Genomic DNA, 27417 nt, shown 5'->3' on the forward strand with positions numbered 1-27417 from the left:
AAAATTCACTATATAAAATAAGGGAGAGCAAACATGTCTGTAAGCTGTTTTACTCTATGAACTTGAAAAAAAGAGAAAAACCCCAACAAAACAACATAAGGATCTATCCAACTTCATTTTGACTTAACAATGAAGCTGCTGATAATAACAGTTAAGGTGTTGGTTTGAAGTTTGCGTGGAGTTTCTGTTTGTTCACACAAAAACTTTATTTCATGACTTTTTAAGGCAAGGAGACTCTTTTCATTTAAGTAATAGGTTTTGAACCAAGTGTATTAAGAGTTGGGAGGTATCTGTTTTATTATTTATACCCATCTAGAATTCTAAGGCTGTGCTTGAAAAGTAGGCTTTCCAAGCCATAATCTTTTTTCATATTAATACTGCCTTTTCTAACACTTGTAAGAGGATGCTTATTAAAGATAAAATACACATATAGTAAATATTCATGTACTATTCCCATGTAGTTTAAATAACCATGTAGTGAACAGAAGAGCTAGGGAAAAAGATGACCCTGCCCTAACTGCATAAAATGGATCGAAGTTGCAAGAAGTTTTCCTGTGGCATGTGGTAGTAGGCAACATCTACCAAGTTCAAGGGGTTGTTACAATGCCTTCCAAAGCGTGGCATGGTTTCTTCTAACAATCCTGCTACATATATCATGTCCCTTGCTATGACAGCCTCTCGCTGTCAGCTACCAGTCTGGCTCACTGAAAACAATCGGGAATCAGCACAGCCTCCTTTCCTCTCCCATCAGATGAGAACATGCCTGAGTATGCCTGAGGTTGGTAGAAACACTGGGAAAATGTGCGTGGTCAATCATATTGCTTCTGATCATATGAAGATTTAAGATATGGTCTTTGATATCCAAAGCAGTAGATTTACCATATCTCTAACAACATAGAAACATGTTGCTACTGCGTCTGAAGCTGGTGCAGTTACATGATTTGCTGAACTAACTGATTATGGTGATGAGGGTGGTGAGGATTGCCCTTTAATTCCATGACACTGCTGCAAAGCCTTTGTGTTGCCAGGTTCTGTTATTGCTGTTTTCTGACTCCAACCACTAATCAAGTCACCAGTCTCTGAAGTTCATAATTGAGCTGTGTTCTAAAATCTTGAGATTCAAGTCTGACAATATTAACTTTGTCCAACCATAAATAAGAAGAAATTATATATTTCATTTTTTTGTGATCTTTAATGAAGAACAGAGAACCTTTTATAAAAAAAGTAGTAATAAGCAATTACATTGACCAGTTCCTCTTGTTTCAAAATTCTGCAATTATAAATATTTAAATACAGTTTCCAGTAATTCACAATTAAATTTGTGCACAGTTTTCCATTGCTGATCCCTGTCTTTACTGTAACCCTTGTCAAGTTTCTAGAGCTTGAGAAACCTGAGTTTGTCGTTTTTGCTGTAATTGCTAGGAATGACAGAAGGAGTATGATGTAAATAGATGGAGAGTCAGTTGGATGCAAGAGATACTGGCTAAAATTTTATGCTAACTAGAACTGATCAAAATAATTAGTTTATGTGAATATATAGAATTTTAAATGTGTTATATTGTCGTGCTGTTTCTACCACACCCTAAAGATGAAAGAAACGGTCTTAAAATTGTTTAGCCAGGAGCCTTCGTATTTTCAGACAGTAAGCTTCATTCCCATTTCTTTAGTATGTTGTAGTAAAAACTCCAGACTGGCTTTCTCAGTAACCTTTTTCACTTGTGCTGTATGAATCGTGCATCAGCCCAGATCTGTTCACAGGTACAGCTGATGAACCCAGCTATAGCTTGTATGCCAAGCTACTTTGTCATGAAAGAGTTCAAATTCTAAATATCATTCTTTTCTCCGTCTTACATACCTGTTATGTGTGATCACCTCACAGAAACTAGTTTATGTTCTTTGTACTGCTTCTGACATAAAGAGATAACTGACAAATGATGAGCGGCTGATTCTGATCCAGAATTCTCTTTGGAGAATTCATAGTTAGCAATTACAGTATAAGAGCGATTAAGAGGACCTAGGACTGGCTTATTTTGTGTCTCGTCTCAATTGTTTAAAAGGCAATTGAGGATTAATTACTGGTATTTTGCCTTTGAAAACCAACTGCTTATTGTGTTGTTGCCTTTACTACTGTACAAAAGAGAGGTGTAAAAGGGGAAGGGGCATAGATTTTGAAAGTGGAATATAAGCTTTATTTATTTCATGGGGACGTTTTCTCCTGCATGCTTGGAGCATCTCAGTGTGGAAGAAACTAAAGCAATGACTAATGCTTCCTCTTGCACATATGAAGCATGTTCATGGAGTCCCTTATGGAGCAGAGCAATTTTCAGGGAAAATAAAAAGAACAATTGTCCCAAGCTGGGTGTGTTATAAAGGTAAGATAAAATTACTGACCTTCTGATATCATCCAAAACTGAATGAAGACAATGGCAAAAGCAAATGTATGGAATTTTCTCATAAGTATTTCCATATCATTTTGGAAATTCATATGTCTGGCTTTGAGAACATTAGAATACAGGATTGACAGCAGCTATGGGAATACAACAGGGATTTCTGCCTAGTATGCCCCATTCATTAATACTTTTCTTTTAATAAATGGTGATTTGTTTCCTATGTGTCTGATTTCATGTTGCATTTTGACTGTGATTAATTACAGATTACTTACAAAAGGGCAAGACCATAAACAGAAGTTTGAAGTAATATTTTTTATTTGGAGAATTGTGTTTACAAGGCACATTCTATTTATACGTGCAGGCTTTTAACACAGAGGCATAAGAAGATACTTCATTCCTGAGGCCCTGTTTCACAGCTGTCGGGCTCCTTTGTGGATGGTCAGCAAACACCATAAAGACAGGCATCCCAGACATCAACTGTAATTTTTTATTTAAGAATTTTTTTTAGAATGGTTTATCATATGGTCTTAACACCTGCATTAGAGATTATAGGGGGTTTCTTCTTGATCCATCTCAATGATTAATGTCACTCATGATTAAGTTGTACAACTTGTTTCATTTTTTCCTTCAAATTCAACTACAGCATAGAATGCTGCAGCTTAGTTTGAAAGTTTGTAGAATCCCCTAGTGTCTTTCAGTTTTTAAGTATTTTTTATTATCTGGCTAAGTAAAGATGTTTTTGAAGAGAAGAAAGTTGGACACAGTGGTATAGGTGTTGAAGGAACTTACAAAGTAGTGGGGCCTTTAATTTGACATATTTATTATTGATATCATGCAAAAGGTATTGTGCTGAAGCATATATAAGAGCGCATAGTTGAGATTTGTGTGATAACTTTATAGCCTGGGAATTGAGCAGGTTATAAAGAAGAAACATTAGAAAGAAAAACTTAGTCCATAGGGGTTTTTTTCTTTTTCTTCCAGAAAAAGAGGGATTTATCTTATGATTTTCTGGACCTCATCTCTGTTAACTTCCTTTAATGGAAAATAACGAATTAGTCAGAATTATTATTCTAGTATGCTAATGCAGAGGTGCTTACTTTTTTATATGCAAAAACATCACATCACAACTAGTTTGATAGTAGTGATTATTAATTTCTGAAAACATGAAGTCACGCTACATTTACCACTCATTAATGAATCATTCACTTTGGTCCCTCTGTAAGCCCTTGATGTTATTTGTTATCCAGCACTGTGTCTCTAGAAGTGTCAGCAGACACTTAAGACAAGGTCTTACCTTGCATTAGATTGAAGAAAACACCCGAAGTGTGTATTTTTTGATCATGTATTGGCTACCTTCAAAATAAAAGAGTATAATGTCATTATCCTGTCCTCATTATCAGCTTCTAAAGATGTTCAGATGCTTTTGTAGTAGCCTTTCATGTATGCAAGGGGAATTTTATTATTCTTTTGAAAAGAAAGCTGATACATATTTATGGGTTTTTTTTCCTTAACTCTTTCAGTTAATGCCACCATTTTGTATACTATGTTACATATTTTATGTGTTGGTATATGCATTAATACAGCTTTTAATAGATTTTGGGATGGAGTTGGGTTTGGGTTTGCATATGGGATCATTTAGGACCTTTGTTTTTCTGTTTTATCCCATCTGCCCTTCCTTTGTTCTCAGATGAGATGAAAAGACAACATTAGCTTCAGTTGTAGGATAAGCAGAAATATTATATTGGTATTTTGGAGAGAAGCTCAACTTTTTGGAACAGTCTTCTTGGTGTATTTAATTGAAAAATATTAGGCTGTATACGTGTTCTAAGAGCGTCCAGTCCTACTATGGGAATTTAAATATCACATCAGGGAAGATGGTGTTGATTGTAGATTTGTGTTGATGCTGTCTTCACTTTGTCATCTGTGTTCTTGCATCCAGTGTTTTCACCTACTCCCAACTTTTTCCTGCTTTCTTCTGTCTATGAGGAAGGAATGTGCAGTTCCACCCGCGATTTACTGAAGTTACACTTACGTTAGCGCCTTTTATTATTACTGGCAATTCTCTCCAGCAGCTGGTGATCCTGATTCTGTGCTGAACACAGGATTACATTGGTCTGCTCTACATCAGCACCCTTCTGACAGAACCACTGGTGAGCAGTTTTCTTTCAACAGTGTAGACAAGACTTTAGTCTGAGAAAACACATTGGTATTGCAAGTTCTGAAAGTAATTTCTTGAGAAGTTATTTGATAGGGTATTTACCAAGATGATTTATAAATTCTCATATAACTGATACTTGTCTGGGCTTATGCAGCTGTTAAAAGAGATCACTGAAACAGGAATTACATATTGTTGCCTTAGCAACTGCCACTTCATATTGTGCGTAAATCACTTGAAAATATGCACTGTATCTTAAGGAATTGCTTCCAACAGAAACAGCCAATCTTAAATAATTTTAAATAATTTCACAGTAGAAGCTGAAAGGGTGGCCTTTCCTAATGAGTACCATCATATTTTTAAGCTTGGTAGCCTCACTTCACCAGAGGCTTAGCGTGTTAAAAAATTTTTTTTACCCATGCCACCAGGATCCATATGATTGCCAAATGGGCTGGAAGTTGCATATATTTTTAATACTCTTCTAATCTTCATCTTCTATTCTAAAACATCAGCATTAATAGTATTTTTTTTTATATTTATATTTTAAATGCCAAGTTTATTTAAGGGCACACTATTTGTCTAGTTTTTTGAGTTGTTTGTGAACTGTTATGGGTGTGAAAGTAAGACTAAACCTACTTTACCTACTCAAATGTTTTTTGTTCCTATTTTGAACTTTTCTTTTAGACTTCTGTAGATATTTGCTGCAGTTTTTTGGAGGTTTTATGGGCTTTTATGCTGCAGTGTTATGGGGATCATCTGAAAAAAGAGGGGAGAGGCTTTTGCCAATTTTATATTAAGGCGATTGCTTGAGTGCTCATGCTACATGATAGTCTCAAATACTAGTGCTGCATAGCGTGTTTTATATAGCAACTTCATGGTCACTACTCTCTGAGCTGTAACAATCAGAATTGCATTTTGCACATGTGGGAGCAAAGTTTCAGAGAACACAAGGAAACAGCCAGAGTGCATTAGCAATGTTGTGACTGATCCAGAATAAAACCTGATTCTGCCACCTCATTCTTTTACTGTGTAAGCCCAGATCTACAACAGAAAGATCAAAATAAGAGAGGCTGCTTTAAGAAGCAATATGTATCTCCCATTTCAGAAAACTTATTTCCCTTTTATGATATTGTACACAGATAATAAAATCTAGAGAGGTAATATGACAGAGTTGTCAACATGCTACTTCTATTACCTCTTTCCTGAGGTAATGAGAAGGAGAGACAAGCAAAATGCAAACTTACAGAATTTAAAAGGAATCAGATATCTTGAGGACCAGTTGTCATTTTTAGGTCACTGCTCACATCTCTGAATATAATTTTCATCTGAGCTGCATGGCAGGGTTTGTATGTGCTGGAAGAAGCTACATTTTCACAGCAGGAGACCAAATCAAAATGAAGCAGTCAGATGCAGGTGCACAGTAATAGAAAGGATCTATTTACCCTGAAGCGTGAGCAATAGGCCAAGAAAACAGAAGCAGTCTACTTCCATGTCATGCTCTCTTCTCTCCCTACCTTTTCCCTCACCCATAGCTATGCCAACAAATTTGTAAGGGGACCAAAGAGAAGCTGTTCACTTGCTTTTAATGAGCTGCGTCGCCTGCTGCTGGAGGTCTGAGGCAATTTTTGATACGCTGATTGTGTACTATTAGAGCTGGCTGTCCTAAATTTATACCTAATCCTTCCTTCCTGCTTGCACAGCCTCGGGCCAGCCTGGAAAATGGTTGAAAGTTTGTCTTGTGGACATCTGTTGCCTGTGCCCATTCTGAATTATTGAATGGTGCTGTGGAAAGAGCAATATGTCTGAAGCATGTTTGCCTAGAATAAAAAAACGGGGAGTTTACTCAGATATTGTTTTGTAAATCATACATTTTATGTAATGCTTTTAAAATAAAATTCCTGCAGCTTTGTTTAAAGATGAGCGGTTTAATAATGGTGGTGTGGCAAAGTCAGCTATATTGGTTGACAGTGAAATCATAAACTTTGTTGAACATTGGCTGCTTTTCAGTTGGGATTCTGCAATTCTCTGCTTAAGAGCTAAGTACTTTCCTATGTGCAAAGATGCTGTTTCCAAGGCTGCAAAAATCTGAGCAATATAAGTAAGGGAAAAACACTGACTCAGACAAGTGTGAAATGGTAAAATTTAGCCACACTGGACATAAGTACAAAATAATCTCAAAAGAATAGTGGGACTGGCAATATCCACTGTCTTGTAAGAGTTTTATTTGCCATTTTTACATAGCTCTGTTATCTGTGTGAATAACTTAGAATTTTGGTTTCCTTGCTAATTTGTGGTATTGTGAGACTGAGGCAGCACCTCTAGGTTTGGGAGGAGGAAACAGAAATACATGAAATCTGCATGGTGAACTCCACCACTTACTCTGCACAACTGGAGTGGTCAGATCCTCTGTTTCTTTCCTCAGGTGTAAGATGGGCCAGACAGATATCGTAAAGATTAAGCTGATTGATGCTTGTATGATGTAAAAGATAAAGGATTCTGAATAGTAATGGCACTCTGTTGCTGCATTTCTGCAAAGGGTTATGCACTGATCATAACATAATAAAAAGGAGGCACCTGTCTGTCTGGAAGATGACAGTAGTGGTAGCATAAGACCCCGTAAAGTGGCAGCTGTCTATGTCGTGTGCTAGAAGAGTATTTTTATCCTGGTATAAAAACTGCCATGCTCAGGAGCTGAATTGTTTTAATGTTACTGCTTTCCAGTCTCCACGTTTAAAACCTTAACAACTCTGTAGAAAAACAGTAAGTCCATTCTTTGTCTTACCTTCAGAAAAGGAAATATGTATGCACCCTAAATGCTGGAGGAGCAGTGCTGAATAACAGGAAAAAAAAAGGAGTATAAAGCAGAGTTTGGAAAGATATCTGATATCATGAAAATGGGACTATGTAATGAGTTTCTACAAACTGTCTTTTCACGAGGAAGTTGTGGCACACCTAGACTTGTCTGTCAGGAGCAGAAAACACGACGCATAAATAGAAAGCTTAGGGAATACTTATCATTTTCAAGAAATTTGGTTTCTAATTACAGAAGGATTAATGTGATTTGTGAAAAATCACAGCAGTGACCCAGCAGTTCTTCACTGCTTTATGGGAAAGGACAAATCATCTGCATAATTATTAACATTTATTTTAAATAATTAGACCACAACTGAAAATCAGGAGAGAAGTATGCAAAAATTTGTGCAGAATGAGCACTTTCTAAATTACTGTTGCTTAAACTTTGATGTGTTTAGTAAAGGTCAAAATATACGTGTTTACTGGTAATATTCTGTACATACAGACATAAACAGTGACAGTGTGTGGATTTTATTGCCTGCTTCATGATGCATTTAAATAACAAATAAAGGGAAGAGGCTTTTTGTGTGGTTTATAAGCCTTGTACTAAGTATACTCCATTATCCAAGCCAGCCTCCTTCAACATGAATGGAGAGGTGCTCATCAATTCCACTATGGATTGAACTCAGCCCGACAGAAGGCTTTGGAAACTGTCTCTAAAGTAATAGAGGTGGCTGTGTGTGCAGTGTGCCACTTCTGTGGGAGAATTATGGAAATACAATGGTTATTAATATTTTTTTTAGCCAAACAGAAACTCTTAAAAACAAAACTAGCAAAATTCAGGGGGAAAAAAGAACAATAGGGAAATGGTGAGAAAGATGAAGTGCCACATGATCTTTCTGTAATGAGTAATGAATTGAACTGGAACGGCTATAACTTTCATTAACTGCAAAGAAAAGATTAAGAGCATATGTTTTCTGAGTGGAATTACAGTGGACCATTGCTGACATTATACAGCAATATTCTATCAAAGCATGTAAACTGGGCCTGTCTTTTGCACCATTCATACTGCTGTAGACTTTAAAAATCACTCTTGTGTTTCATGTGTTTCAGTCATTTTTTTAATTTAAAAATCAAAGTTAACTTGACTGCAGCCAAGAAAGATGCTTGACATTGCTTACTCTTCGTTCATTTTAAAAAGTCAGCCGGCTGGAAAAGCTGCTTTTTATGGTATTCAGTAAAGGAAAAACTGAGTTATGGAATTATCATGTTAGAATCTCCTGTACAATAAATGAAAATGAAATCAAAGTTCATAAGTGATTTGATTACTAATTCTGAGATTTACAAACTACTTTGCAACTGTTGCAGTGTAGGAAGTGTTAGGACCAGCAGCAATTATTGCATTAATTTCAGTGAAAACAAGTTCTCTTTGTGACCAGTCCATCTCGGGATGGGGAAGATTCCCAGGCAAGTTTTTCACTCATTATTATTTTCATACTATCCTCCATAAGGAAAAAAATCCTGGTTCTATAGGACTGTTTCCAAACTGAGATGCCAGGGCTGAGTTTCCTCCATTCCAGATGCCTTGTCAGAATCGTAGTTCCCTGAGAGCTGGAACTCGTGCATACCTGTGGAAACCGATGAAAGATTAAGAATAAAGTTAAGATACTGAATTACTTCTGCTGGTACATGCTTGAAAAAAATCATCAAAGTTATTGTAATTATGACTGCTATTAGATATCATGTCTGGTTTCTGTATATTTAAATTCTTTCTGAGAGAGGTGAAACTTAGGCACTTAGAGATCCCAGGGGGAAAAAAATGCAGAAATGATGACATATTCTACTTCTTGAACAAATTTCATTTCCAAAGCTGCATTCTGTGTGCTTATATTTCTTCTTAATTATACTTGGATGCAGGACAGATAGTCATTTTCTGTTTCACAAATGTGTGTAGCCAATTAATCTTGTAGATCATGAATATCCAATGGCCTCACTCATTAAATGGAATTTTCCTGTTCGGTTATTATGGCAAAAGAGTCTGCAAATAGCTGAATATCATCTTTCTCTGTGAGCTCAGCCTTGGCCGAGGCTACAAATCCAGTAACTTGAGCAAGTGAACAATTACTGGGGTTACCTGTACTCCTTACAGTATGCCATTTTTGTCTTGTGCATATATGTGAATATATGTGTATTCTAAATTGATACAGACTGGTTGGCTCCTCTGCGCTTCTAGTACTCAATTTTAATTCCATATTTTTTATGTGATGTGAGGAATTTAGTCTTCCTCATTTCCTCTCATTCCCTGGAAATTCTGAGCCCAGAAGCCCTGTCTGGCCCACTAAGACAGGAAGATCTGAGCTCTTTTTGCTCATGGAAGCAAAGAGAGAAAAGAGCAATGTCTCTCTGAACAAATCACTGCTATATCAAATGATCAAACACATGTGTTCTTTTCTTCTTCCCTCTGACTAATTACTACTACTATCATCATCATCCCATGTTTGCCATTCTGCCACGTGAGAGTATAAAGATAATGCATGTAGCTTAATGCATTATCTCATAGGCAGATTCATAGAGATGGTGAAGGCAGAATGTTATGACTAGAGAGAATCAGGGAACCACAAAACAACGTGAAATGAGTTACAGACTTAGTATTGCTTTGAGCCAGTTTTGCTAACTTATGGTATCAGTAAATAATGAATACAATGTGAGGACATGATTTGACAATTGGTCTTGGCGCTTTCAGTGGTAGCTTTTCAGTGGTAGCATGTTTCCCCCAGGGTGAATGTTGCTTATCTAACATTTCATCCTCCTCTTTTTCATAATTTTGCATGACATCTGAGACTTTCTACTGTAGAACTATAGTACCATACTATGTTTTGATTTTAAAAGCAGTGGTCTGAAATATTATAGAAACAACAAATCCTCTCTGTTCAGGGGAAATGTTCCCTGTAATCTTATTACTGGCGTAATCTCTAGTGCCTTCTTGACGTGTATTTGCAAAACTCCTCTGGGGATTTGGATTGAGTAACTATTCTCTTGAAAGCAAAAAACACCTTACCCTTTAGGGGAATGGTAAATGGTTACACTGGATTTAGGTCACTTTTGTGTATATTGCATCTGTTATTTGTAATTGCAGACATCACAAAGAAACATTAATGGAAATTTAAAATCTGCTATAAACAACTCTTAAATACCTCTTAAAAGTACACAAAAATATACATCTTTTCTATTATTAGAATTCTTTTACGGATCTGTAAATTGGGGCTTATGCCCCTTCTGCTCTGTACCCCATACTTGCGGTCCTGGGGAATTAATGCTAACTGCCTTTGGGGAGGTTATCTGGGTTAGCTCACTCTGTGCTCTGCTCTCCGGTGTTTACTTTGGGGATGTTCCAGATACATGCAGAGAGAAGAGCAAGCAAGAGTTATTCCATTAAGTCTTTCTGTTTGAAGAGTGCAGAATCATATATATGTATATGCATAAATATAAAGTGTGTGTGTATACATATATACACACACTCTATAGTGTGATATTGTTGTTCTTTCTTCTTCATATTCATTTTCCTACCATTGACTGTTAGAGGAAATCCTAATCTTATCTTTAACTACTCGTTCCTTAAAGAATCAAAACATTATTATCTGATCTACATCTTCTTGCTAATTCGCATAGACCTTATGATGGAGGCCTTAAAACTTCTACATAGCAGCTGCCACTAGGATGTGTTGGAAGTGTTCCAAGGAGGGGAAAGAGTATTGAATGCTGCTTTGCTCACAGATATTAAGTTTGGAGTAAAATATGAAACCATTTTTGATTCTCAAAATAGTGACAGCAATAAAAGCAGTGAGTAAATTTAACTTCCTAGACAGTTGTGATTTGCAGAATGCATTTGTGAAATAGTTTGGAAATAATCTGGGGCACATTTAGATGAAAAAAATAGAGATGTGCTCAGACTAAAAATGTGAGCTATGTTTCCACTAAGGTTTGCAGAAATTAAGCTATAAACTTCATTATACAACTCAGTAATGGACAAAATCAAAAAGGTATTGTGTGGGGCATTTTGAACTTTGGGGAAAGTCAGATTTTGATTCATATCTACTGGACAACTAGACGCAACTGATTTCTATAGACTCATAGAATGGTTTAGGTTGGAGGGGACCTTAAAGATCATCTAGTTCCATCCTCCTGCTATGGGCAGGGACACCTTTCACTAGACCAGGCTGCTCAAAGCCTCATCCAACCTGGTCTTGAACACCTCCAGGGATGGGCCATCCACTGCTTCTCTGGGCAACCTGTTCCAGTGCCTCACCAACCTCACAGTAAAAAAAAATTTCCTAATATCTAATCTAAATCTCCTCTCTTCCAGCTGAAAACGATTCCCCCTTGTCCTATCACTACACACCCTGATAAAAAAAAGCCCATCCCCAGTTTTCTTGTAGGCCCCCTTTAACTACTGGAAGACTGCTCTAAGGTCTCTCTGGAGCCTTCATTTCTCCAGGCTGAACAAGCCCAACTCTCTCAGCCTGTCCTCGTATGGGTGGTGCTCTAGCCCTCTGATCCCCTTCGTGGCCCTCCTCTGCATTCACTCCAACAGATCTATGTCTTTCCTGTGTTGAGGACTCCAGAACTGAATACAGTTCTCCAGGTGAGGTCTCACAAGAACAGAGTAAAGGAGCAGAATTACCTCCATCGACCTGCTGGTTACAGTTCTTCTGATGCAGCCCAGGATACAGTGGGCTTTCTGAGCTGCAAGTGCATTGCTGGCTCATATTGAGCCTCTCATCCACCTGCACTCCTAGGTCATTCTCTTCAGGGCTACTCTCAATCTGTTCTCCACATGGCCTGCAATTGTTCTTGGAATTGCCCCGACCCAGGTGCAGGATCCTGCATTTGGCCTTGTTGAACTTCATGAGGTTAGCATAGGCGCACCTCTCAAGCTTGTTAGGGTCCCTCTGGATGGCATCCATTCCCTCCAGCATGTCAGCCATGCCACACAGTTTGTTGTTGTTATCAGCAAACTTGCTGAAGGTGCACTCAAGCCCACTGTCCATGTCTGCGACGAACATGTTAAACATCACTGGTCTCTACACCAACCTCTGACGAACATCACTGATCACTGGTCTCCGCTTGGACATTGAGCCATTAACCACAACTGTTTTGGTGTGACCATCCAGCCAATTCCTTATCCACCGAATGGTCCGTCCATCAAATACATACCTCCCCAATTTATTGACCTGAATGTTATGCGGGACGGTGTCTAATGCTTTGCACAAGTCCAGGTAGATGATGTTGGCTACTCTTGACTTATCCACCAGTGCTGTAGCCTCATTGTAGAAGGCCACCAAATTTGTCAGGTGTGATTTTTCTTGAGATCTTCCATTTAACTAAGTGTAAAACTGGTGCTTCCTTTAAACTGTGTATAGTGCATTTGGAAATTGGAAGATACAATTGAAACACTGAACTTTTTAGCCCAGTATTTGTTTTGACTTTAATATCACTGTGTCTTCGAGTTCTTAAAACCTATTCTTCACTGACTGTTTGTAATATGCAGTGTTAACTCCACTGTTATAGAAATCATTGTGATCTCATAAGTACAGCTGAGTGAAATCACGAAGAAGAGATGAAGATATGCCCTGTCATTGTAAATAACAAGTACAGCTTTTTAAAGAAAAGGTGACAAATAGATGAGCTTGATGGCATCTAGAAGTTGTGCAGTGTGCTAGAGTTCCCTGCTTTGCTCAGGTGCTGTTGCAGGGGTCGTTAGCATTTTTTTGATTGCAAAATTTCATGCTGAAAGGGGGGATTTTCGTCAGTAGGATGAAGCAGTAACGTACTCTGGGCACATCTGACATTTTTATTTGTTATTGTAGTAAGAAGTAAAAATCAGTTCGTTTTATTTGGGGTATTTTTTGTTAAGCCACAGTTACAGCCACTGTGTACAGTATCACAGTTGTTGCCCTCAATTCTGATTTTTAATACTGTCAATGATAGACAGTTTAGACTGGAGCTTTCTTTTCCCTGTTCTCTTGCTGACACAGAATTTCCTCAGTGAAGTCGATTATTTCTGCTAAGAGGTTTTATAGTTGAGGCACGCTTCTAAATGTAATTCATTATTTTTGTTTTCTGAGTCATCTCTCTCATCTTTTATTTTCCAGGTTGGTGAGAGGCAGAGAGTTCTGGTAACAGAAGAATCCTTTGATTCCAATTACTATGTTGCTCACAATCCTTTCTATGAGCAGGTACAGTTAAAAAAACAAAACAGCATCTTTTTCTTTTATCTTTGCTTTCTGATAATCCCAGCAACACAGTGTGCCACAGTGAAGTAAACAAGTAAAGAGATAAGAAAAATTTTCCAAGAAAGCTGTGACCATCAAGATTTGATTACAAGATATTTTGTTTCTATGTTGTAAATACTATGCACCTGAAATTATGTTAAGAAATACAAAGCAGCTCTATGAGTATGCAGCATATGGAGGATACATGCTATATATCCAAATAACATTATTTGAATGCTTTAAAAAGCTGTTAGTCATTGTAATAATTTTAATTTTTGTGTCTCCCAAAAGTTATTTTCTTAATCATGGAATCTTAATATTTTCCGTGCATCTTTCAGAAAATCCATTTAGGCTGTGCACTTGGGAAAAAAAAATCAAACAATATCAAGGATCAGAAACTTCTCTAGATTAAAACTGTAAAATTTCAACCTGATATGTTGGATTTCCTTCTATGTACTTTCTATAAATGAATTCTTTCCACATTGAAACATTATCTTTGAGCTGGGAAGGAAGTACAGCATCTGTTTAACAAAATCATTATTTTTGCTCAAAAGCAGATGACTTGCTGAAAACCAATAAAATTGGCTTTTCTGAATCATCAGGATTTAATTCTGCTTTTGCCTTTGGCTTGTTCTCCATTTTCTTGCACTGAGCTGTCTAGAGTTTGCTTTTGCTACCTTTCGTTTTTCATTTGTCTGAAGCTGATGGCCATTGATGATGGCTGTGTTTCTCTAGTCACCAATGGTGCTTTATTTCAGTTGCAGCTTATGTTAGAGCATTTATTTCTGTTCACTTAGTAGTAAGTAACATTACTGTTATTGAAATCTCTGTTTCTGATTCACTAATTATTTTCTTCTCCATTTCTTTTTTTTTTATAAAACTCTTTTTTTTCTTTTGTTACATCTTTAATCTGTGAGTGAGTCTTGTATATCACTGTCCCTTGCTTCTGTACCTTATCAGTCAGATTTGAGGAACATGGTTTTCCATATAAAGATTAAAAAGAAATTGCTTGGGGCTTTCTAGTGTTCAATGTTTGTTTTATTAAAGCAAAAGAGTATATGCAAAACAAAAAAGTGTTGGTATTTTATGGGGTATTTGTACAGCACTTAATACAGCTCCTTATTGGGACAGTTAAAGAATACACAAAGGATAATAACATAGGGAGTAACTTTAAATTTTATTGTAGAGCACATACTTTCCATTGTTAAAATGTGTGTCTTTTTCCTAAAAATCTTATGTGTGGCATGTTTGACAAACGTAATGTCCTACTGTTTGCCTAAGTAAACACAAGACTTAGTGCTAGTGGCTAACTTAAATAACGGTTAAATTACTGATAGTAAGTTGAAACCACTCAGGTCATTAAATATTGGAAGTTATTGGAAGCTGAAGCTCATAGTCCAGGTCTAAGGTTCTGATAACTCAAATAGTTATCAAACCTAGCTCATCTATATTAAAAGAGTTTGCTATTAAAGCCACATCAATAGAGCTGCACCGACAGGCTTCCTGGTAGACCTCCAGCTTCTAGGTGCTTTAGTGATGCAGTTTAAGGTAGTTCATTGAACAGAGTAGTCTAAACTGACCAAAGGGGACTTTGCCAGAACTACAGTCAAGATGAGGGTTTCTGTTCGTATAAGTTCATTTCAGTTCAGGATTTTTTCCCAATAAATACTTACATTGGAAAAATGTGTGAGTGTCTGCCAAGCCTGGCTGCTTTGTTTTTTACAGTACCTCCCATATATTTTCATTTAACCTCTGTCTTTTTCTTAAGTAGTAGTCACATACCCATGTCTGTCGCTAAGGATTGCTATTTGGTTGCTGCCCTTTTGCCTATGGAGATGCCAGGATTTACAATGATCACAGGCCTGGTGATACTTAATTACCTACTTTTCCTTTGATTTAAATTTGCCTGAGGTGAAGTATGTGGGAAGAACGGTGATCTAGTCACATAGCAATACTGTCTTAGCATTAGGATTCTAGCATTGTCTTTGCTGCTTGGTTCCAGTAAGTCCCAGCTTGCCCGTCTCTGAAAGGCAAAGGTGTCTGCTTTCCTTGGTCGATGCTTAGGAAGCTGAGCAGAATCCTGGGATCTGGACGCTCCTACAGTTATGAACACCTTAAGCTTTCAGGGGGAAAAGGGAAACTACTGGTGGTAACTTCCTCCAAGTAGGACAAACAGCACTTGCAATAAGTGAAAATGGAGAGACACTATTTAGCAACAAAATGCTCTCCAAACATGGCTGACATGGAGTTTTCTTCTGTAAATTCTTCTGTAAATTCTTGTCTAAAAATCAAACCATTTCAAGGCATTTCAATTTCAGCATCTAAAAATCAAGATATATGTATGTGCTCATCACCTTTGTAAAGCTTGCATTTGTATGTGGATGAGCTTAAAGTAAACGTTATTAAGTAAGTCCACGTAATTCTGTTTTTTCTGTTTAATTCGGAAATTACACTACTTTTCATTTTTTAATTGATTCTCTACTTTAGAGCCTTTTTATGCTATTTGTTCTTTTAGCAAAAGATGTTACTTCTGTACATTGGGTTCTTTCTTTTGTAACATGCATGCCCTAGGAACACCTGCTATGTGGTGTCTTTCTTATGAAATACTTATGGGACTGTCTGATACCATCGTTGTGCAAAATCAGGATAGAGTGGCATTGGTTGTTGACCCAGGAAGCACTCATCCATTTTTACAAACATTCATTGTCAATCATGCATCTCAGCTGCAAAGGACCTGCTCAATCAAAATAAGGGTTTGGACAAAGAGAAACAAAGGCATAATTTCTGTCCTGAAGCATTTACAGACTCAAAAACTCTTTTTTTTTAAAAAAAGGGTTATGGGATAAATATGAAAATAGGGAGATTTGCAGCAATCTGTTAGAATTGTGTAGTGTAGTGTAGTGTAGTGTAGTGTAGTGTAGTGTAGTACAAATGCCCTTGGGAACTCTTTGGGTCTGGATTCAAATGTTGCAATTCAGACTCAACTTTCTCATCAATCAAAACTTTCGACTCAAGGAATTGGTTGGAGTCAAAAAGGCCTGAGCTAACACTGCAAAGCTGTTGAAGAATGCAAGCTGAAGACACTACTGGTCAAGTATTTCAAGGACTGTGGTGTATGTTGGTTGCTAATTTTAGGATTTGCTCTGATGTTTATCAGAAATCTGTTATCTGTGTGGAAGCTGGAGGCGTTGATGTCCTTTGTGGTATTTAGTGACTATATCTTTATTTGAAAGGTTCTTGTGCCAAAGGATCCTCTGCTAATGGGTAAGATGGTAGAAGTGAATATTTATGAAGCTGGGAAACATTTCATGAAGGGGCAGCCAGTGTCAGATGCCAGAGTTTACACTGCATCCATCACCAGACCATTAGCAAAAGGAGAAGTTTCTGGTTTAACAGAGGTAAGTAAAGCCCTTTACTGCTTTACTACACTGGTAAAGCAGCAGCTGTTCAAGCATAATGATTCCATGCTATGTATCTGTTATAATTTTATAGTTCCTCTTTTATGTATGCATGAAGCTTTAATCTTTCCTGACAGATTGAAATCTGAATTTAAAAGATGTTTTTGCTGATGCACATAGCTTTACTGTGCTGACTATAAAGTCAATAATACATTTGCTTCTTGTTCCACGCTGCAAGATGGGGAAAGAACTTACTAATATCGGAAAGAATTAACACCAATGATTATATAATTCAGTGTATTTTGGTTCTAGTTTAGTGGAAGGATGAATGTATTTATTTTACTTTACAAAGCTGATTTTAAAAAATTGTGTATTGATTGCATGTCTGTTAAAACAGGTCAAAAATGGGTTCAGAGATTCAAAATTAATTGATGAGTAGAGGTACAGAATATTTACAATATATTTTGGGAAAAGGTCAGCATCTAATTTAGTCATGTAAAGAAAATGTAACTCTCTTAAAAATAGATCTGATCCTTATTTTACACCTCAGTAGATATGGCTGTTAGCCAAGTATTCTCATACATTTCATGGAGCTCTAGTTGTAAAAACTGATGGAGTGTGAAATGAAAATGTGTATCACATTTCTAAGCATCATTTGATGTCCTTTCTCTAGCACTGTTGTTAGGATCTCCAAAAATATGTAGCAAAAATTTAGCGCATGGAAGAAGGATAAGTGGCAGTTTATCAGCCACCTTGCTGCTTTTACGGTAATTTGGTGACAAGTTTTGTAGTATAGATGCATACTTGTTGAAGTTGTAAGTAGTCATATTTAAAAGAAATAATCAGTGCGTACTTTATATGACTGGTGTTAAGCTAAGCTACTTGATCTCTTGAATAAACCTGGCTATGGAAATATGGAGCAACAATGATGCACCTACTCTAATGTGTTTTGCAGATCATGAAACTTAAGCACAAACACGTTGCTAAACTGTCCTTTGAATATTGTCTGTGTGTATGTGTACATTGGCTCTCAAATGGTCAGATTGTGATATGTAGCTATTCAAATGCAGTTGATTTCTTCATCAGAACAGAGGAGGGCTACAAGGATGATCAGGAGGCTGGAGCACCTCCCATACAAGGACAGGCTGAGAGGGTTGGGCTTGTTCAGCCTGGAGAAGAGAAGGCTCCAGAGGGACATTACAGTGACCTTCCAATACCTGAAGGGGGCTGCAAGAACCCTGAGGAGGCACTTTTTACAAAGGCTTGTAGTGATAGGACTAGGGGCAATGGCTATAAACTGGAGAGGGACAGATTTAGACATAAGGAGGAATTTCTTCACTGTGAGAGTGGTGAGGCATTGGCACAGGTTGCGCAGGGAAGTTGTGGATGCCCCATCCCTGGAGGTGTTCAAGGCCACATTGGATGGGGCCTTGGGCAGCCTGATCTGGTGGGAGGTGACCCTGCCCATGGCAGGGGGGTTGGAACTGGATGATCTTTGAGGTCCCTTCCAACCCAAACCATTCTATGATTCTATGAGTTCTTTTAATAATCTGCCGGAACAGACTCAAGCCTGTCATTCAACTGAGTATGTGCTGCCAGGAGCCTGAAGCAAGTGAACAAGTGAGCAGACTGTTGACTGAAATTTTCTATGTTAAAAATTACAGATATAATTATTAAAATCAAGAATACTGATGATTTCCGTAAGAGCTCATTGAAATGTATATATCTGTGCCTGCCCTTTGAGTAGATATGAACAAGTGCATGGAATGTTAAAGGAAATGGCTACAACAAGCAAACTATAAAGAAAATTGCTATTCATTACATTTGTTGCTGCCAGTGCTCCTTCAAAGGAGTATCTTACTTATGTTTTGTCCACTGGACAATTTATGAACTTTCAGTTTCTGAAAAAAACTAGAATATCACTACTTCAGTAAATGAGGCATCCTTTGTACAGGGAAGCTAGAGCTGAAAGCTTTTAGTTATGCCTGGTGAATGTGTAATATCTGGAACATGAACTGAAATTGTTAGTGGGACATTCCTCCTCACAAATCATAGAATCATAGAATAGTTAGGGTTGAAGGGACTTTAAAGATCATCTAGTTCCAACCCCCCTGCCATGGGAAGGGACATCCCACTAGATCAGGCTGCCCAGGGCCCCATCCAACCTGGCCTCAACACCTTCAGGGATGGGGCATCCACAACCTCCCTGGGCAACCTGTGCCAGTGCCTCACCACTCTCATGGTGAAGAAATTCTTCCTAATGTCGCGTCTAAATCTGCCCCTTTCCAGTTTATACCCATTCCCCCTCGTCCTGTCACCATAAGCCTTTATGAATAGCCCCTCCCCAGCTTTTCTGTAGGCCCCCTTCAGGTACTGGAAGGTCACTGTAAGGTCTCTCTCAGAACGTATATATTCAGATACTCCCTCAAAAGTAATAATCACAGAACCAAGATCTTGGAACTTCAACAAGTTCCCAAGGATCTCTGCCAGATATTCAGAAGGGCAGCATGCAGAATTGAAAACTCGGGTAATTTTATGTTAAGTCAAGTTATCAAACTGCATAACGAAGAGAAGGAAGAGTTACCTAAATTGGTTATAAAAGCAAAAATGAAAACCCCTGGCCCTTTCACTTTTTCCTTTCAATTTTGCACACAAATGAGCAAAAAGTAGGGCCTGCTTTATATTCCAGGCTTGAAAGAATGGGTAGCCAACTGCTAGGTGGCTCTTTTGGGACCAGAAGAGTTTCTGTTGCTCAGCACAGCTGTCCTCTGGGCAGAAGCTCTTTTAGGCACTGACCAGCATCCTGTAGCTGGCGTGCTTTCTGAGGTGCCCAGGAAGATTCTAGTGGACCTCTAGTCTCACTCTGTCAGTGGTGTGACTTCCTCTCAACTCTCTTATGTCCATGATGAGAGCTAGTTCAGAGAAGCATATGAATTTAATTATAGATCAAGGTATGCTGAATCAAAAAAAACATGATAATGGGCTATACTGCAGTAAAACATTTATATGCTTTGGTCCATTCCCATTCAACAAAGCACTTGTCTCTTTCTTAATGACCACGTAAATTATTTGGGCTGCGCTGCACACATTACAGTTCAGCATGTTGCACGAGTACTGTGATGAAGAGGGATAGATTGCTGAGTCAGGGCTGTAATGTGGTTATAGACAGTTCAAAAGGTGCTGTTTCTGCAGTGTATCCTAGACATCACTTGCTGTCGATAACAGAATTTTCATTAGCTTGCATAGGACTCAATAAAACATAAAAAGATGTTTCAAAATACATCTTAGCTGTACTTCTCCCCAGTGAAGAATGTTCCTGGAAAGAGTGAAAGTTGTCAAAACTGGACCTTTTCTACGAAAATTAATCATATGTCTAAAAAAGTAAAGTTATAAAATTTGAGAGCACCATAACGTGAGGATTTCAAACAAGCCACAAAACCATGCTAAGAAAGAAGAAACTTCTGTAAATGCTCTGATAAGGAATACCTCTGAAGGATTAGAACTTATATTCAATTGTGTGCTCTCTTTCTTATCTACTGCATGTCCCTCAATAATTCTTTCTGATGAGTTCAGAGGGAGCACCACAAGCAACATGGTATGTCTCAAGGAACTACTGTACACCTCTTTTTTTTTTTTTTACCTTTTTGACCACGTACATGACTGCGTCAATAAATTGATACAAACAAATACAATAAATAGATCACTAACTGGAATCAAAAGGTTTGACTAGCAAAGAGGAAATGTTAAATGTCACACAAATGGTAATTTACAGACTCTATAAAATCGTCACACATTGTATATCTGTGACAAATAAGAAGCAGGCAAATATTGATAGAATTAATGTGGAATATTTCTAGGACATCTTTTTATTATGCTTTTTCAATACAAAAAAGACATACCAGAAAATTATGTAGAATTTCTTAGAGGCTGTTATGATCTTTAAGGAAAAAACAGATTAAATCTAGAATAAGGCCTTGACATTCAGTGGTGGTAGGCTCTGTGACAGAAGTAGGGACGGGGAGGACAGAGGAGTATTGGTGTCAGTGGGTCAGGTTAAAAAGCTGTCAAACCAATCAGACTTATTGATTGTAGTGCACATATTAAGTACTAAGATGCACAGGTGTTCACCAGGATTTTTTTTTTACTTCAGCGTGAATTTTTTATAAAAGCTATTCAAAAGTGAATGCTGTCTCCAAATTGTTGTTTTACAGGAGGATTATTTTTGGAGGCAAACACACTTGGAAATTTCAATTAACTCAGAAATCTAGATCTACCCTAGATTTATTTGGGTTTAAAATGTGCAGTTGCTGATTGAGTAGTAGAAAAAGTTTAGAAGATATATCACAGAGGATATATAGGTGTAAGTTGAAACAATAAAGCATTAACACACGCATAAAGGCAGATTTGGTTCTAGTGAATCTAACATAGGATATACATGGACCGGACATTAAAAAGTGTTAACAATAACATTAAAAATGGTCATTCACACAAAACAAGCATATCATGAATTACTGACTGCAATTACAAATAACAGTGAATATATATTTCAAACCCTTCATAAAGAACTGATTGTACTAAGTTTCACAGGAAAAAAACAAGTTGTAAATGCTACAGATGTGCTATCCTTTCGCTGAGGTAGGCTCGGAGTTGACAAGGCATTAAGGATGCAGTTCAGCATTTTCAGATTCAGTAAAGCAATTTAGCATGTCTGCTATGTTCCTAAGCAATCTGGTAAAATAGTCTTTGAGATTTTGGAGATGAGTTTGCAAAGCAGATAGTACGGGGTGCATTGCCACTGAATAGTAAATATTTTTGAAAAGTCAGCGGTGTGTGTTAACAATCTGAATGTCATTTAATACTGAAATAATATTTTAATGCTTCATTGTTATTAATTTTATTTGGCCATGTTTAGGGATCTCAACAGTTTCTCAGTGGCATGAAGTAAAATATCTAATAAATATATCATGTTTACAGAAACATGTTTGCCGTAATATAACCACTGAAAAAAAATAAGAATCTGCAAGGATATCTCTTGTTACTGGAACAGAGTATGTTATGCTTCCATACCCCAAAAGTAATTCTAGTTATTTACTTATATTCTGTGACTAGAGAAAAAAAAATATTGCAAGATGAGCAATATATGAAGATGAGACCAAAGAATGGAGGAGTAAAAATAAAAATAAAACGCTGGCTACCTGCCAGAGTTGTAATGCGTTGCCAAAATTGATGCCCTATTAGTCCAAGAGCCTTCAGTGGGAAATTTTTAGCAGGCTACTTAATTATGTAGTCATTATTATTTTATGTTCATAATTCCTGTGTCTATGACTGACTTGCTTTTGAAACATAGGTACGTCTTTCAGTTATCTGGTTTCCCTTGTTAAATGTGATAACATTCTCTATGTCTAGGACTTTCCCTGAGAAGGACTCCTGCTGGCAGTCCCCATTTGCAATATCTCCTTTTTTGACTCTGGGATGTTGGTGCATATCTTTATGGCTCCCAGACCACAGTAATATTGGCTGTTGCCCTGTTAAGCTGATAGTTACTCAAGTCATTGAGAACTTCAGAGGAAATGAGGAGTGAGCCACTGATTTTCAGTTAGCAAGTAATTGCTTGGTCAGTCTGCTTATTCCTTTTTCTCTCCATCCTGCCTTCATTTTTTACAGTAGGTTATTGTAGCATTGCACTTCTAGATGCTACTGAAGAAGCTTTATGTTTCTGGTCTCCCAGTTAGCTACAAGCATTTTCTAGTTACAGATGACCTCTAAACATTACCCAGCCTTTTTTCTGATGTTAGGAAAAAGGAAAGGTGCATACATCAAACACTTCTTTATAGCTTGCCAGAAAGAAGAATCAACAAAGCGTAGCTTAAAGGGAACTCTCTGATCTCAGGTAGCAAGGGTGCTTCACTTGCAGGCAAAATATAATAGAGAAGGGGGAAGAAAGTATCTTCTGCTGGAATAAAAATGAAAGAAATCATGGCAGAATCGAGATCTCTGTACTGGAAGCTTCCTTCAAGGAAGTATGGAAGATGTGCATAACACTGAAATAATTATTAAGCATGGTTTTTACCTACACTGGGATTTCAGAGGGGTTGAAAACTTGATTCCTGAACAGGAACTAGAGATTTTGGAAGAAAAAGAGAATGAGGATGCAAATTTTGTATCAAAAAATAGCACAGAGAAGTGAAAAGAAGAATATTCCATTAAATTACAGAAATAGAAACTATAGAAAGCATGATAAATGCTAATGAAAGATCAGGATTTCCAAAGAAGAAAAATAAAATAAAATAAAATAAAATAAAATAAAATAAAATAAAATAAAATAAAATAAAATAAAATAAAATAAAATAAAATGCACCTTTTACCTCTCTTGGAAAGGTACTTTGCAGATAGATCTTTTCATCACAGTGTCCGGGAAGGAGCAGTTTGAGAAATATGTAGGGAAGTTTAAGGTAAACATATTGACAAAAAAAAAAAACCAAAAAAAAATTTTCTATGCAACATAGTTTTCAGGTAGTACTTCCGGAAGCTATGGTACAGTATTTGGTGTTCTTTCATTCTGTGCTATTGCATTCTTAGGAACGTGACGTTTGTTGGCTTCATTGCTCTCTCTTGTATATCTGAAATAACTGATGGTAGTTCAAGGTGTACAAATAGTGCTTTTGCATGTATTAATCTGTTTTATTTAATGTGTTACTCATATTCCCTGCTGGTTGTAAATAGAGGTTATAAAAGATGGCTTTAAATCCTTCTTAATATTTTTTCTTATGTTTTCTTCAATTATTCCACTAAGGTCACTATGAAGTTAATGTAAGAAAAAAGGACTTTTTTCTCTAAGAGTGAAGCTCAGTGCCATCTGTGGATGTTTTTCGAAAGGACCTTCAATAGTCTTATTTTTCCTGAAAAAAATGACAAAAAATTATAATGTGCTATTCCTTAGATGCTGATTTGCATGACCTACACATTATCTGCACGCCATGTTGGCTTTGTTTATTTGGGGATTTGAGTTGATTTGCATTTTTCTTCTGCTTGAAAGCCTGATATTTCTCAGCTTAGAATCTGAAATTTAAGACAGATGCTTTCTTATGGGCAGAGAATATTTTTCTTGCTGTGTTTAGAAAAGCCCTAGATTGGCTCGCCGATAGCGGCTGGTGAATTTTAATCAATGCTGTTGTTTAGGAACATGCTTAGGAAATGTCTGTGAGAAACGCTTGAAATGTACGTCAGCCACCTTGGGTCATGGGTATGGGCTGAGTGACCTCTTAAGTTGGTTTCCAGCCCTATCTTCTGTAATTCTATGGACGTTTTAATTTAGCCAACAATCACTTGATGGTTAGCAAACTGGAATGGAAGGTTGCTCATTAATCCAAAACATTTCTCTGCGTTGTGTAGAGGCACAATCCTTACAGATTATTTAAGGCAGCAAACCCATGAGCTAGCATAAGACTTTCACCAAGCAGCTTTATCCTGAGGTCTTTAATTTAATGTGTGTGTTGTCTTTCTGCCCATCCCTTGGCTGGGCTGAATTTCAACTACAATGATGAAAGCTCAGCTGAAACAACACATATTACATAGCCTCTTTTCAAACAAATGCTCTCTTAAGTCCATTTCAGCTGAAAAGATCTGAACTTTAGTTTATTTACTTTTTATTTCCCCAACAGACAGTGTTATTTGGCTGAATGTCACTGTCTAATCACTTTAAATTACATAATTATGTTAATCCTGTGCAGTGCATGCAATAAATGGAAATAGTAATGACTGGGATGATTCAACTGCTAGTCATTTTCTGGAGGATAAGATTAAACAGAGATGTTCTACCCCTCCTAACTCAATAAGTAAAACTCCAAGTGCTAAAATAGTTCTGCTGGTTTTGTGCGTTATTTCTAGTACTTGACCTGCCGATAATGCTTTGCAGGATGAGTGGATGGGTTCTGCTCTCCTTTGGCACAGGGACAAATTGGAAGCGTGTAGTCATAGTAATTTTAACTACTTGACACTCCCTGTAATATTTAGGAGTTCCTTTTAAAATATTTTTTCTTTTAATCAGAGCTTTAACAAACAGACTCTTTGGAAAGAATCAAAAGGCATTCAGTTTTAGCAGTGCTCTGTTATTTAATATACTGGTTTATAAAGTCGTTACATTTTAATTGGTTTTCAGGAAAAAAGAATGCAGCAGCAACAATTTTTCTCAATTTTTCTGTTGTTTTGAAGGTCATCTATTTCCACTCACTGTGCTAGCTAAAATCATTATAGGTTTGACTTTTACACCTCTCCAATAGTGTTTAATACAAAGGTAGATGAAGGATACTAGGCCCATGTATATGTTGTATTTTTGCTTGTAGTATTTAGTCATGCCTTGTCTTTTTATTACTACTCTAGGTCACCAAAAAGCTTATGTGGACAGTATTACTCTCTCCATTCCTTCTCTCTCATTTCCCTGCAAGCAAACACACAAAGGCATGAGATATTTATGTCTTGAATGCATGATTTTTCTGCCTGTTTCTCATCTATCAAAGCTGCAATTGTAATAGTCTTTCTACATGAATATTTAAATGGAACAACACAAAAAAGGCATGTAGAACTCATGAGAAGGAACAGGTTTAAAAGGATGATATAGCTTTCCCCATCACCAAATGAAAGGTCAGTAGGAGATTTGATTTTACGCGTACAAGGTATTGGAATATTGAACTTCTCCCCTTTTAGAAATACATTTGTTGCCAAAACAACTGAAGTAAGAGGGTTCATTAGCTTTGAGATTGTTTTGAGGGCAAATAAAGATTACAGTCATGAGATTAAGCTATTTTTTTACTTAAAACTGTTTAAAAAGTGAATCTCATTCCAAAGAAATTGGCAAACCACGTTAAGGGCAAATAAGGGTGTTCTGTATCCTTTAATAGTATTATATGTTCAAAACTTTTATTAGGTTGTCTCTCAGTAGATTAATCGGTTTGTAATATTCTAAAAATCATCTTCTCTTGATTGTTGATTCTTGTTGATTCTCTTCGTGATAATGAGAATTTACTAAGATACATATAAATTTTGCAAATAACATGTTTTATTCTGACAAATCTATTAAAACAGTGTCAAAATTATCAAGCAATATTAAGATTAATTGTGAGTCATAGAATACCAACATCCATTCATAATCATAGTTTTACACTCAGGCTTTGATAATATTTGGATTTACATTTACATTTTCAATATACTTGTCAGTGCCTTTAGATTAGAGATTTTTTTTGTAGTGTGAAGGGTAATAAGATAAAGGGGGAAAAGCTTTTAAGTAGGAGAAAGAAACACATTTTGTAAGCTTTATCAGTATTAAATTATATTTTGTGCATGAGGATGTCTCCATATAAAGACTCAAAAGCAAATTTATAGTGGCTACATCTTTAAATGAAATTAAATTACAGCTGAGTAATAAGGATGAGGTTGGTTTTGGTGCCTACATTGGATAAATATCCAGATGTTATTCTTCAATGAACTGCATGTGAAATTCAGAACCTTACATTTAGTCTCTCAAGGATATACTCCTAACTACACTAGAATATCCAAAGGATTTACTGTGACTCTGTTCAACATATTAGAATGACCTTATCCTTAAAGACAGTCAACAGAAAGTTGTGATATCTAAGCAAGCTAAGTGACCTAGTGCTTCTTCAAAGGCTGCATAAAGTAATTTTGTGTTTATACAGGCTGTATTCCATATCAAATTTAACATTCAGTCTAGACCTTTTGTCAAGTAATCAGATCAAAGCCTTGATCATGCCATTAACCATCAAAACACATTGGAGCAGATTTACTGGACCAAACAACAGAAACTCTTGCCCTCCGTCTACAATCTCTCCCCCAATCTAAGGGTTTTTTAAAAAAGATTCCTCTCAAACTACAAGGGGAATAATGGCTTTAAAAGTTTGTGTTCTACTGCTCAGAAATTTGGCTTGCCGCCTTTTACATTGAAGGTTTTCATGAGACCTGACTCTTAAATTTACTTAACCTTAGGTTTAGTTCTGATTTGTAGCAAGTTCCAAAGCAAGCTGTTCCTGTGGCCCTTATCAAAAACTGTTAAGTAAAAGAAACATTTAGAAAAGTAACTAATTATTTAAACACTTCATTAAAGTTGTTCAAAGACAGCTTTACCTGTTAGTGTAGAGTGCACCAATCTTGATAACCTTCCTCTGACTACTTCCCATTGTATATTTAAATGTCTTAAAGAATTTCCTTACCTTGAATTTATTACTTCAGATGTTATAACCTTGATTAAAAGTAAAGAAAGATTTCCTACTGACTTATTCCAATGCCAATCTAAACCACTCATACTATCTAAAATCCAGAAAGTATGACTAGATTTGATTTAATTGTCTGAGCACTGGAAAGGAGGAATATTGCACTGGATGATCTAGTTAGCATAG

General features: G+C 36.9%; 1 protein-coding gene across 8 annotated transcripts in view; it reads left to right on the forward strand.

Moving 5' to 3' along the window:
• CDKAL1 (CDK5 regulatory subunit associated protein 1 like 1) overlaps nt 1-27417 on the forward strand; it is a 413904-nt gene that overhangs the window by 366354 nt on the left and 20133 nt on the right. For all 8 annotated transcript variants that reach the window (XM_054060495.1, XM_054060500.1, XM_054060494.1 and 5 more), the window contains 2 exons: nt 13491-13574; nt 16844-17008. In XM_054060495.1, coding sequence (XP_053916470.1) covers nt 13491-13574; nt 16844-17008 — 249 coding nt within the window. The remainder of the gene's footprint in view (nt 1-13490; nt 13575-16843; nt 17009-27417) is intronic.

This window comes from Cuculus canorus, chromosome 2 (assembly GCF_017976375.1).
Source record: "Cuculus canorus isolate bCucCan1 chromosome 2, bCucCan1.pri, whole genome shotgun sequence".
NCBI lineage: Eukaryota > Metazoa > Chordata > Aves > Cuculiformes > Cuculidae > Cuculus > Cuculus canorus.